The sequence below is a fragment of the Phaseolus vulgaris genome, chromosome 7 (assembly GCF_051622355.1).
Source record: "Phaseolus vulgaris cultivar YP4 chromosome 7, ASM5162235v1, whole genome shotgun sequence".
Taxonomy (NCBI): Eukaryota; Viridiplantae; Streptophyta; class Magnoliopsida; order Fabales; family Fabaceae; genus Phaseolus; species Phaseolus vulgaris.
In genome coordinates, this window is record NC_143504.1 from 27,023,854 (window position 1) to 27,036,788 (window position 12,935).

The window sequence follows — 12,935 nt, forward strand, 5'->3', positions numbered from 1 at the left end:
GAATACTAGCTGGATAAATCAAGTGATAAGATCTTTTAAAATTGGATTCGGGATTCAACTTCCTTCAAACACTCAAAGATTTGAAATTCTATTTCTTGGTTTAAGATCTTTTTCAACCATTTCTGTTGTTGTGACTGATTGAACTACTGGTGCTCAGTTTTGTAAAGTTGGAAATTAAACACATTGATTCTAAGACTAACCTGTTTAATTTCTGGAAGTGCTTGTGTAATTAGAAAAATAAATATGTTTGACTATCAATCAATCTGCTCTTTTTGTCAAGTTTTCTGAAAATGGTATTATTTGAAAAAATCTTATAAGCTCAATTCACCTCCCCTCTTGAACTTAGACACTAATAAACCAAACACACATGTCATGAAAGGTGGGTTTGACACAAGCCCAAATTACTAAGCACACCCTACTCAAATTACTGAGCACACCCTACTCAAATTACTGAGCACACCCTACTCTAGCTTATTCTTTTATTTGGACCCCCAAAGTGAACCTAATTTATTTACATAAACTTGTCTTTTAAAAAGACCAGAAGAAAGAACATTTGATGTTCTGACCTATGTTCAGTTCTTCTTCTGTTGTGGTCTTTTTGAAGTTTGGTGGCACCTTGTCTTGGATGCTGAGATGACCAACTTAATTGTGAAGTGTCTATTGTGTTCTTAGTCATCTATTTGTCGAGATGGTTTGTATCAGGATTGGATGATTTGGCAATGAGCGTGATGATGCATTACATCCTTTTGGTAAGAGCCCCGTAGAGTGAAAAACATGTATTGCCTCAGTGAAGTCCTTTTTTAAGATATGCCAATGGCTCATAACGAAGCTAAAACTTGCACCATTAGGGTAGGGACTTTTACATCCCCCACAATCCCAAATTGCCTCCTTCACCTCTGTTTCCTCGAAAGGGGTGATCAACGTTCAATTTGTTAGAATGGATGGCTTTAAACTAGAGGGGGTGTGAATTGTTTAAAGAAGATTTTCGAAAACTTTTAGAACAAGAATGAAATCATCTCAAGAAACAATTGATAAGAAATTCAGTTTACCAAAACAGCAATAAAAAACAGCAGTACCAGTAAAACAATCGGTTGTTTCACAGAATCAATTGGTTGTTTATACCAGCAAACAACAAACAAAACTGGATTTAAAGAGTTACGGATAGAGAGATTGCACACAGATGTTTATACTGGTTCACTCCAAATCCAGAGCTACATCCAGTCTTCTCATAAACCCTGAGGAAATCCACTAAGAAACCACAACTTGATCACTTACACCACAACCAAGAAAGTGACCTTGAACATCTCAAGACACACACTCTTCTTGACCAACACACCAACACTAAGATTGCTGATCTTGATCCCCTCAAGAACACACAGCCAATCTCGGCAAACACAAAAACGAAACTTGTTCAGCAGAGTACAAGGATTACACTTGTTACAGAAGATAATCTGAAATCAATACAAGCAGAATCCTATTCCACACACTTTGATCAATCACAAACTCTTAGAAATCTCAACTCTTTGAAAAACACAAAAACTCTTTTCCAAATCTTGTTTCACAAATCAGTTTTTCTGAATTTATTCAAAGATGTTATTTGTTATCAAATTTTAACAAACTCTTAAATTGCATTAAAAGATTGGTCAAAGCATTTAATGACTGGAGCGTAAGCAGTTAAATCATTTAAAGTTCAGTCAAAGATAAAACAGTTTTTCTGTTATGGTCCCAAAACAAACAATCGGTTGTTTCCTCGAATCAATCGGTTGTTTTGGTTTTAACAGCTCAACCATTTGAAAAACAGTTTTCAATCTTCCCTTAAAACATCTAAGTATAAACAATCGGTTGTTTCGACAAAACAATCGGTTGTTTTAACTTAGTTTGAAAAACATTTTTCTTTCACAAGGATTGAGAATGCCTATGCTTTAGATTCGATCAAGAGGTGGATTACAACACTCAAACTACCCCAGAACTAAACTAAAACAGCACAGCAACAACAAGCTCAGCCAAGGCTTCAACATCCTTCAAAGGGTTTGGATTCTTCAAAGCTTGAACACCACTTGGTTCAACAATCTCCCCCTATTTGATGAAGACAAATCCTTGATGCTTGTGTTGTACCTGATTGAATCTGAAGCAGTTCCTGCAAGATACAGTTTTGAACAAAGCATAGAACTTCTGATATTTGGTTAGCACAGATATAAGAATTAAAGTTCATAGCAAAATATCATAAACAAATATTACTCATCCAAACTGTTTTAACAACTAAAAAAACAGAAATTTAAACACAGCATATATATCTCCCCCTATTTGTCTTCACAAATAGACAAAGAGAAGAGATAAAAAAAAATATTGTTTTGATTACATCAGAATTAAAGCAGCAACAGCAGAAAGAAAGAGAATTTTAAAAATCAGATATAACCACTAAAAGAACAATCGGTTGTTCCGATATATCAACCGGCTGTTTTTCTTCATTCATCATCATCAGCAAACTGAAGATCAAAGATTTGATTCTGGACAACTTCGATCTGTTCATCTAGAGTCATGAAGCGGGCATCCATGTTGTCAAACCTGTTGTCAATCCTCTGGAAATTGCTAACACAGAGATCATGGAGGTTTCTTTGATTTTCAACAAAGCTATCAAGCCTATTCACCATGAGTCTTTCAAAAGGAGACATGGTTTGCATCCTTTCTTCTTGATTTCCAGCACCAGCACTTGGTCCAGCATCTTGATAATCTTCAGGGGGATCTTCATGTTGAACATCCATATCTGCAGGCTCATCTTGTTCAAGATCAGCAACACCACTAGATGAGGCACCAAGGTCACCATCCTTGCTAATCCATTTGCCACCTACTTTGGTAAAACTCATTTTGCTGAGTGATCCATTGTTCAACTCTTGAGTTGACTTGACCAACTCAGATGTTTCATCTTCAAGATTCACTTCAAAATAGAGTAGAAATTTAGATACCAAAACAACATATGGATAGTGATAGTCACTTAACCTCATGGCCTTTTGCATGTGCTCTTTGATGATGTGGATCCAATTGATTTTGATCTTCTTCATGATGCAGAAAATATACACCAGATCTTCCTCAGTAAGAACAGAATGATTACTCCCCCTTGGAGTTAGAATCCAAGTCACAATGAGGGCAAGCAATCTTTCATCAAGCTTTAGACCTCCAATCGAGCATGTTGATTCTTCAAGCAACTCTTGTAGTATTGGATTTTGTGAAAATCCTCCACTACACCAAGGTTTCCCTTGTTGATTCTAAGCCCGGAGAACTTGAGACCAGCAACAAAAGTCCATACTTCAGAGTTATCTCCATTTCTACACCTTTCACATGAGAAACTAGATTGTTTCCCTCAAACTTGAGGTTTGTGTAGAACACCCTTACCAAATCTGGGTAAATGTTTCCCTTCATCTCCAGGAACTTTATGAGAGATTGATCTTTGAGTAGCTTCCTTACATTATCAAGCTTTTGACTTTTCAGCCAATCAAAGCACACAACCTTGGGGTTGTTTATCTTTTTGATACTTGTTTCATACCTATACCTCTCAATAAGATCATTGTCTCCAGAAAACCAGCCTTCTAGCCTTCCTCCAGACCTTACAGCCCTGGATTTGACTCTCTTTGAGGTGGGAGGAGTTGATTCCATGATGGCAGAGAAGAAAATAGAGAAGAGCTCACTTAACAGATTTTTGCAAGAGATGTTGCAATTGGTTGTTCTTGTGGAAGAGATCAGCTGCACCAGATTTTATAGCAGAAAAAGAATCAAATAGCATTCAATGATATGTGTGGGTACCTGATTTTCAGAGAGAGAGGACTTGACTCTGCCCTGCACAGAAAACGTCAGAAAAAGCTGAAAATCACATGGTCTTCACATGTGATCTTTGACTAGTCATTAAGGCTCTTGAATTTCCAAGATTTTGGAATATATTCCTTTATGATAGTTGTAACTTCTCTTTGAACGTGATCAGCTTTCAATCACAGGTTCTTTGACCAAGATTCTCTCTTTGAATTAATCTGCAACGAATAGAAATTCAAAATAGCAATTAAAGAGGATTTTCGAAAACTTTTAGAACAAGAATGAAATCATCTCAAGAAACAATTGATAAGAAATTCAGTTTGCCAAAACAGCAATAAAAAACAGCAGTACCAAAAAAACAATCGGTTGTTTCACAGAAACAATCGGTTGTTTATACCAGCAAACAACAAACAAAACTGGATTTAAAGAGTTACAGGTAGAGAGATTGCATACAGATGTTTATACTGGTTCACTCCAAATCCAGAGATACATCCAGTCTTCTCAGAAACCCTGAGGAAATCCACTAAGCAACCACAACTTGTTCACTTACACCACAACCAAGAAAGTGACCTTGAACACCTCAAGACACACACTCTTCTTGGCCAACACACCAACACTAAGATTGTTGATCTTGATCCCCTCAAGAACACACAACCAATCTCAGCAAACACAGAAACGAAACTTGTTCAGCAGAGTACAAGGATTACACTTGTTACAGAAGATAATATGAAACCAGTACAAGCAAAATCCTATTCCACATACTTTGATCAATCACAAACTCTTAGCAATCTCAACTCTTTGAAAAACACAAAAACTCTTTTCCAAATCTTGTTCACAAATCTGTTTTTCTGAATTTATTCAAAGATGTTATTTGTTATCAAATCTTAACAAACTCTTAAATTGCATTTAAAGATTGGTCAAAGCATTTAATGACTGGAGTGTAAGCAGTTAAATCATTTAAAGCTCAGTCAAAGATAAAACAGTTTTTCTGTTATGGTCCCAAAACAAACAATCGGTTGTTTCCTCGAATCAATCAGTTGTTTTGGTTTTAACAGCTCAACCATTTGAAAAACAATTTTCAATCTTTCCTTAAAACATCTAAGTATAAACAATCGGTTGTTTCGACAAAACAATCGGTTGTTTTAACTTAGTTTGAAAAATATTTTTCTTTCACAAAGATTGAGAACGCATATGCTTTAGATTCGATCAAGAGGTGGATTACAACACTCAAACTACCCCAGAACTAAACTAAAACAGCACAACAACAACAAGCTCAGCCAAGGCTTCAACATCCTTCAAAGCGTTTGGATTCTTCAAAGCTTGAACACCACTTGGTTCAACACAATTTTCAGAATCTAATATCTTTTGAAACACTATATTATCCAATCTAACCCTAAAATCTTCCATTGTTGACATTTTATTTGAGAAGAACTTGAAAACCTCTTATTTTACCAATCTCGGTTCTTCTATCCACTTATCCTGGCAGAACAACCCCTTTAACTCATTTTTTAATCTTCAATCTTATCATAGCATGGAAATACTTGGAGTTGAAGTCACCATGCTTGAACAAAAGGTTCCTGGACTTTTGTTGGAGTAGAGACTCATTTCTCATACTAAGGATGTGTAATTGGCTCAAAATATCCCTACGATCGTTAATTGCATGCATTATCACGAAGGTTGTTATCGTCATCCAACTAATTCAACCTAGGGGTGGCAAAGTGGAAACACAGGGCGAGTTGCTTATTTCAACCCGTTGGCCCGCTTAGGCCCGCCCCGCATAACGCGCAGCCCGCGCGAGCCAAGTGCAGGATGGAACAGGTTGGCCCGCATAACTTTAAAATGTAGAATTTTTTTTCTGCACCCCCATATTTTTTTCATGTAACCTCATATTTCATATTCCGAAATTTTTAATAACATCTTACTACACATGTCTCGTGAAAATAATATTATGAGACCATTTACCTAATGCATCTAAATAAAAAATTCAAATTTTTTATTTGAAAAATTATTTTTAAAAAAAATATTTCTTATAAGGGCTGACTCGTAGGTCCGTGGGTCAACCCCTTATGCGGGGCGGGTTAGAAAAATCAACCCACAGATTCTATGCGGGACGGGCCAACCCAGTCCGCTTTTTGCGGGCCAAGTGTGGACGGGCCTATGCGGGGCGGGTCAGCCCGCATTGTCACCCCTAATTCAACCCCTGTAATTTGTTCATAAGGTCCAACCTTAAACACCCATTGTAGCCAAACACTTCTTGTTTCACACTCTCATATCACTTTTAAGCATTTTTAATTTATCCTTAAGTCCCTACACTACATAATTATGCCATTTTTCTTTGACAAAAACATTGAATCTCTTATGTTCCTACCACATATCCAAAAATTTGAAAGACTTAGGTCCCCAATCCACTATGTGATATTTCAACACCAAAGCACAATGATCTGATACAAGACGTCCTAAAACGTGTTGTTTACGTCCGGACCAAAAATGAAGTCACTTTATTGAAACAAGGATTCATGAAGATTCATGAGGAAAAAACTTTTTGAGGTTTAAGTTAATAAAATAATATTAGATAATAAAAATGTATTTTTTTTTAAATTAATAAATCTATTATTTGCTTATTAATATATTCTTAAAAAAAATATCAACTTGTTTTGGTCAATGATTGATTAATCGAAATTTGAATATAGTGGTTAAATATACCATATGACTTTTCTTAAACGGATAATACATTTCTATTAAAGTCAAAACATAAACAATTTAATAGTCTGGTCTTGAGTAATAAAAAAAAATTTCTTACTTTTTAAATACTTGTGGGAGGATTGGGTTCATGAATAGGAATGCAAACAAGAGGCAATGATTAGAATGAAGTAAACAAATAATAAAGACAAAAATACTAAGAAAAATAAAAATTTAAAATAAAATAAAAAATAAAAGGGTAACATAAAAGGAGATAAGTTTTTATTTTATGTTTGTTGAAGAGAGAGAGAAAGTGAGAGAAAAGAAAATGTAGAATTGGTTAAAACGCAGGGACATGAGAAGCAGGTGTTAAATTGTGAGAGAAGAACGCAGAATATAAGTAGAATCGAAGGGAAAATAAAAAGATGGTGGAGTAATATATAATCATCCACATATGAAACGACACACTAAGCAAAGAATCCCACCCAAATTACTAGCAACAACCAAAAGATGGTGGGGTGGCCTCTGTTATCTCTTCTCTTTCCACGTATTCCCTCTTTTTTCGTTTTTTCTTCACCCAATACACCCCCTTCTTTCTTCTCTCCTTATTTTTCTAATAATTCTGCTCAATTTACCATCATTTTATCCTTCACTCAGGCTAAACCCCAACCAAACAATCCCTAACATCATATTATTGACCCATGTTCAATTAGTGAGTCATAGAGAACTGAAAGTCTGGTCTACGCTGTAACTTAAAATAAGATTAATTACAATAATAAATATATATATCCAAAACATGAGTCAAAGAGAAAGGCAAGTAAATATTAAATAAAAACCTTTAAAAATATTAACTTTCTGATATAGTTATTATTATTTTGGTTGGGGTCATTAAAAGTAGGGTTTGGTGCAGTACATAAAAATGGTCAAACATGTAACTCAAGCTGTGGTGTGGTGTGTGCTGTAGTGAATGAATTGGTGATGGGTGAATAGGAAGAAGTGGTAGTTTTCTTCTCCATCTGTGTCTCTCGTATATATCAATATTGTCGGGAAGTGAGCAAGTTCGTGCACCCCACCTTCTCCCCCACCCCCACACATATGTAAATATTATATATATAATACACAAACCTACAAACCCTAATCACACCTCATTCTTCACCTTCTTCTCCCTTCTCCTATTTTTTTTTGACAACCAAAAACAATACTATATCACTCGCCTCGCTCCGATCTATATAAATACTTCACTTTCTTTGTTACTTCAGTTTAGGTGGGTTCGCCTTTCTTTTATTTTTCTTGGTTCAAGTCATGGCCAACCGGTGGTGGACCGGCTCTGTGGGTCTAGAGAACTCGGGTGACTCCATGAGAAAACCGGATCTGGGGTTTTCTATGAACGACAGTGCGGTCACTGGGAACCACGCCGGGGAAGAAGAAGAAGAAGAAGAGAAAGAAAACAGCGACGAGCCCAAAGAAGGAGCTATTGACGTGGCCAACACGCGCCGCCCGAGGGGTCGTCCACCAGGTTCTAAGAACAAGCCCAAACCGCCAATATTCGTCACGCGAGACAGCCCTAACGCGCTGCGAAGCCACGTCATGGAGATAGCCAGCGGCGCCGACATCACCGACTGCGTGCTCCAGTTCGCGCGGAGGCGCCAGCGCGGCGTGTCCATTCTCAGCGGCAGCGGGGCCGTCGTCAACGTGACTCTCCGCCAGCCCACAGCTCCCGGGGCCGTCATGGCTCTCCACGGCCGCTTCGACATCCTCTCCCTCACCGGCTCGTTTCTTCCCGGACCGTCCCCGCCCGGTGCCACCGGTCTCACCATCTATCTTGCTGGAGGGCAGGGACAGATCGTGGGCGGCGGGGTGGTGGGACCGCTGGTGGCGGCTGGTCCAGTTTTGATAATGGCGGCTACGTTTTCCAATGCAACGTACGAGAGATTGCCCTTGGAGGAGGATGATCAGGAGCAGGGCGGTGGCGGTGGGTCTCCGCCAGGGATGGGAGGTGGTCCTGGGGAAGCGTCGTCGTCAATTTCGGTGTACAATAATAATGTTCCTCCGAGTTTGGGTGGTCCGAATGGACAACAGGTGAACCATGAAGCTTATTCTTCTGCTTGGGGTCATGCTCCTCATTCCAGACCTCCTTACTAAAGATCAACATCCAATTTCTCAAAGCAACCAATACATATTACTCTTTAGAAGGATCATACTATCATATATCAAGCTTCCTTAGCTCAGTGAGTTAATTAATTAACTCCATACTTTATTTAAATTACTATCCAACTTCTCTCACTCTAATAATAAGCAACCTGTTTCTAGGACACTCAGTCACCATGGCGTTGCTTCTTTCTGTAATCTAATTTCTTCAATTTTACCTTAGTCATACCCTGCTTCTATTTCCTTCCTCACATCCTAAATATATTCATTTAATATGCAAAGAAAAGTAAAATCAAGAGCAGGGAACCCACTATTTCTTTCATCCTTTCTCATCAATCCTGAACTACCTATAGTATATCCAAATGAAGTATGTAGATCAATTATTGATGCTTAAAATATTATGCTTTTTAACTCACATGAGCACACGCAGCGCTATATGGGACAACCCATGTAGGTTTCTTAATATTTTTTGTTTGTCCTTTTGCCCATCTATTGCTAGAATATATCGAAGCTAATCATTGGTCAATATTATTTGTTAATTAAACTTTATTCACTGAGACAACACCCTGTACTTAATCTGGAAAAATATTATGTTTTCACATTATATAATTGAAACTTACATTAACAACTGCTTAAATATCAGTATCAAAATATATTTTATACAAATGAAAAATGTGACGCTTTGGACATGCTTCTGTTAATCTACTCGTGCAATACTGGTTTTCCTTCTATATATATATTGCTATACACAAGACTATATAAATAGGTATTTGCAGTTTAGTTGTGGGACTCTTTTTTGTTCCTGAGTTTCTCGGTGAGTCCCTTGCTGCTATCAACATTGTCTGTGAGGTTTTTGTGTCAGATCTTGACATTGTCGATTTCTTTACCAATTTCTTCAAGTTCTTTCCTTCCTCTGTCGTTGACTGATTTGCTACTTCTTCTTTTGCCCTAACGATTCTCATATTTGTTTATCTTTTTATTCAAAATTTTCTGCATGTTTACAACCATTCAACGAAAGAAAGACTGGTAAAAAAACGAAACAAACATAAGGAAAAAAGCAAGAAATAGAAAGGAGAATGTGGCCGGCCAATGGCTCATCATATATCATTGTTTTTAATAATATTAAGTTAGTATCTTAGTTTAGGTCTTCCCCAATCATAAAAAAGTTGATATCCGTAAGTACTTAAATTTTATACGATTTAAATTTTGATATAAGATTAGTTTAAGAACATTGTGATTTTTTTTTATCGTTTATTGACTTGTGATATTGTTTGAACATTATTTAAACTTATTTCCATGATATTGTAATTTTTATTGTAAGATATATATTTCAATTTGAAACAGTATATTAAAATTTAAAATTAAGCTTAAGTTTGAGTTAAAATTTAAAATACATTTAAAAGGACTATTTAAAATAGTATGATAATAAATCCCAAATGGTTTATAAGTGATGTGACTTAATGGAATGAAAAATAATTAATTATTAAATTTTAGAGATAAAAATAATTAATAATCTCTAAAGTAAACATTTTAGAGATTAAACAAATCTTTGTTATTAATAAATAGTTTCTAAATTAGTATCTAATTAACTACTAACATTTTAGTTATCAATTTTAGAATTAAAGTAACTAACCAGTTATACCAATTTAGAACCTACATTATAAATTTTATTAATAGTAAAAACTATTAACACTCCAAGAAAATCATGAAATAGAAACCAAACTGAATTAGAAACCAGATTTAGAAACTAAATAATTGGTAGTTAAAACCTTTGCTAATTAGATACCAATTTAGAAACTATTTAACAATAATAGAAACTAATTTAGAAACCAATTTTTTTTAGTTTCTAAAATAATTTCTAATTTAGTTTTTTTTTTATCAGCAAAGAATAAATAAAATAAAATGAGACAATTCAGGGGTGTCCCAACCCTTATACAAAGCACCCAAAACAATTTTCCTAACACCCTACCACCAAAGGGTCCAACAAACTAATTTAGTTACTGATCCTGCCTGTTGACCAGAGCATTGGAACTTGCCTCGTCAAACTTTGGATCGACGTGTGCACCTCTTCAACCTCCGTCCTTCGTCACGATCCACCTCAAGAACCTGCAAAAGAACAGAGCGGCGCCGCTGCGGCCGATCGCAATCCAACGCCCAAGTCAGTGACTGAACCACCAAATACTTCAAGAGTAACACTCAAGAACTCTCAAGGAACCGTGAACCAGTTCTCTCTCACAGTATGCTCAAGAACTCGCAAGCGTAAAGAAGACAATCTGAACGTGCGTACCTCAGAAGTTCGTTGGGAAACCCTTTTATACCTGGTCACTTTCTCTCTCCTGGCAGTTACGCACCTGGACACGTGGCTCGCATCCAGTCGTACACGTGCCATCATCTGGAGCCTCCTTGACTTGGGCGCTGCTTCTGACTCTCTCTTGGCTAAGTTACTTATGCATGGCACTGCCCAGTGCATAGCTAACTTGGAGCGCGATCTCTACTGGGATTGGCGAGTTAGGGTGCCCTCGTACACCTTCCCTGTGGTCTCACCGGCCGCCTTCATAATCTGCACCACCTTCATCTTCGGCGATGTGCTTGCTCCGGCGATCTCCAATCACTTGGTCGCCTGAGTTTACATCTGGCGACTTCATCTTTGACCCGGTGATCGCCGGCTCTAGTATGCTGGAGATCGGAGCACGCCAACTTCATAACTGGCGACTACACAAGCCCCCCGACTTCCTTCCCTTCTGCCAACCTGGCGTCTTGTCAACATGCCTATACTGTAGCTTGATGCCACGTCATCACTTCCGACTACCAGGGCGGTACACAAGCCCCCCAGTCTTAAGCGAAGACTTGTCCAGCGAAAAGACTAAAGGAGTCACGTCAATACCGATCTACGTGGCACTGGCGCAGAATTCCAAGCGGTTGTACTTTCTGCTTCTCTGACGCTCCACCAAACACTCCTCCCATCGTTCGACACGTGGCTTCATCAACGGTTACCTTCAGTTAACGTTTGCGCTTCCCAAACCCATTTCGAAAAACCCTTAAACCCATTTCGCTCCACTGTTCCATCACTTTCTTCGTATTCTCAGACGCTCCAACTCTCTTCTGCAAAAGCTCTCAACGTTCTTCAACCTCCTGAATCACCAACCTCCTCCATCACTCTTCCGATCATAAAAAGGTACTTCCTTTCCTTCTTCTGCTGGTTTTTCCTGCATTTTAACCGATTCGCATCATCCTTTAACTGTCTGGTGCATACGTTGTGGGTTGTTTTTTCTATTTCTCCTTCTTCGTAACTTAGGGCTTCGTCTTCGTTACAACGAACCTTCGTTCGTTCGTTTTTTCACCCTTCGTTTATGATCGAGTCAGCCTCTGCGAGTCCTGATCACCTTTTCTTTTCTTCTTCCTTTGCAGCTTCTGGAATGACTCGCTTAAAGATCACCCCAAATCCTCCTCCTTCGTCACGAAACCCCTCCTCACAAGCACACAACCCACCGCGAGCACGCGGTGCTTCTTCTTCTCTGGCTGAGAGGCCTGCACCCTCCCGCCCCAACTTGGCTCAGGCCACTCCACCCGTCGCCGGAGGAGCCTTCGTGCCTTCTCCAGATTTCAAAAAACTATACCCATGGGCCACCTCGACCTTGCTGAAGGAAACCTCCTCAGTAAACTCTGCTGGGGCGGTACTTCGACTGACGAAAGGGGATGAGCCTCACCAATCGTTCCACAAGGAGCATGACGACAGAATGACGGTGCTACCTTGCCCCCCCGATCTGCCCGTGTGCGCCGACGACAAGGGGAACAATGGCGGGTTGTTCTGCTTCGTCTACACCACCCTGTTCAAGAAGGTGAAACTTAGGTTTCCCTTCACTCGCTTTGAAAGGGAGCTTCTCACCGAGCTCGACATCGCCGTCGCCCAGCTCCATCCCAACAGCTGGGCGTTCGTACGGGCCTTCCAGATAATGTGCGACCACTTGGGGCTGCCAGCGTCAGTGGACGTTTTCCTCTTTCTTTTTGAAGCCAAGCACCCAGGAGATCGCCTGTGGGTAAGCTTGAACGGGATCGCTGGGAGGTCGATCCTCTCTATCTTCCAGCAATCCTACAAAGACTGGAAGGGCAAGTTCGTCCAAGTGCGCCCCAATGACAAGGACGCTTCTCTGCTCGATGGTTTCCCCTTGTATTGGGTAAACAAGGGGAACAAAGAGTCCAAAAGCAGCTTCAGGAGGCCAAGAAGTCCTGATAGCATGGGTGCTTTGGACAAAGACCTCTGCTTCTTCTGGAAGAGTGTGGCAGACGCCAACATTACCTTCCTCACC

General features: G+C 38.9%; 1 protein-coding gene across 1 annotated transcript; it reads left to right on the forward strand.

Moving 5' to 3' along the window:
• Positions 1-7,404: 7,404 nt before the first annotated feature.
• On the forward strand, positions 7,405-8,854 carry LOC137813591 (AT-hook motif nuclear-localized protein 20). The gene has a single exon (XM_068615932.2). The coding sequence runs from the start codon at positions 7,783-7,785 to the stop codon at positions 8,620-8,622; it is 840 nt and encodes a 279-aa protein (XP_068472033.2). The 5' UTR covers positions 7,405-7,782; the 3' UTR covers positions 8,623-8,854.
• The last annotated feature ends 4,081 nt before the right edge of the window (positions 8,855-12,935 follow it).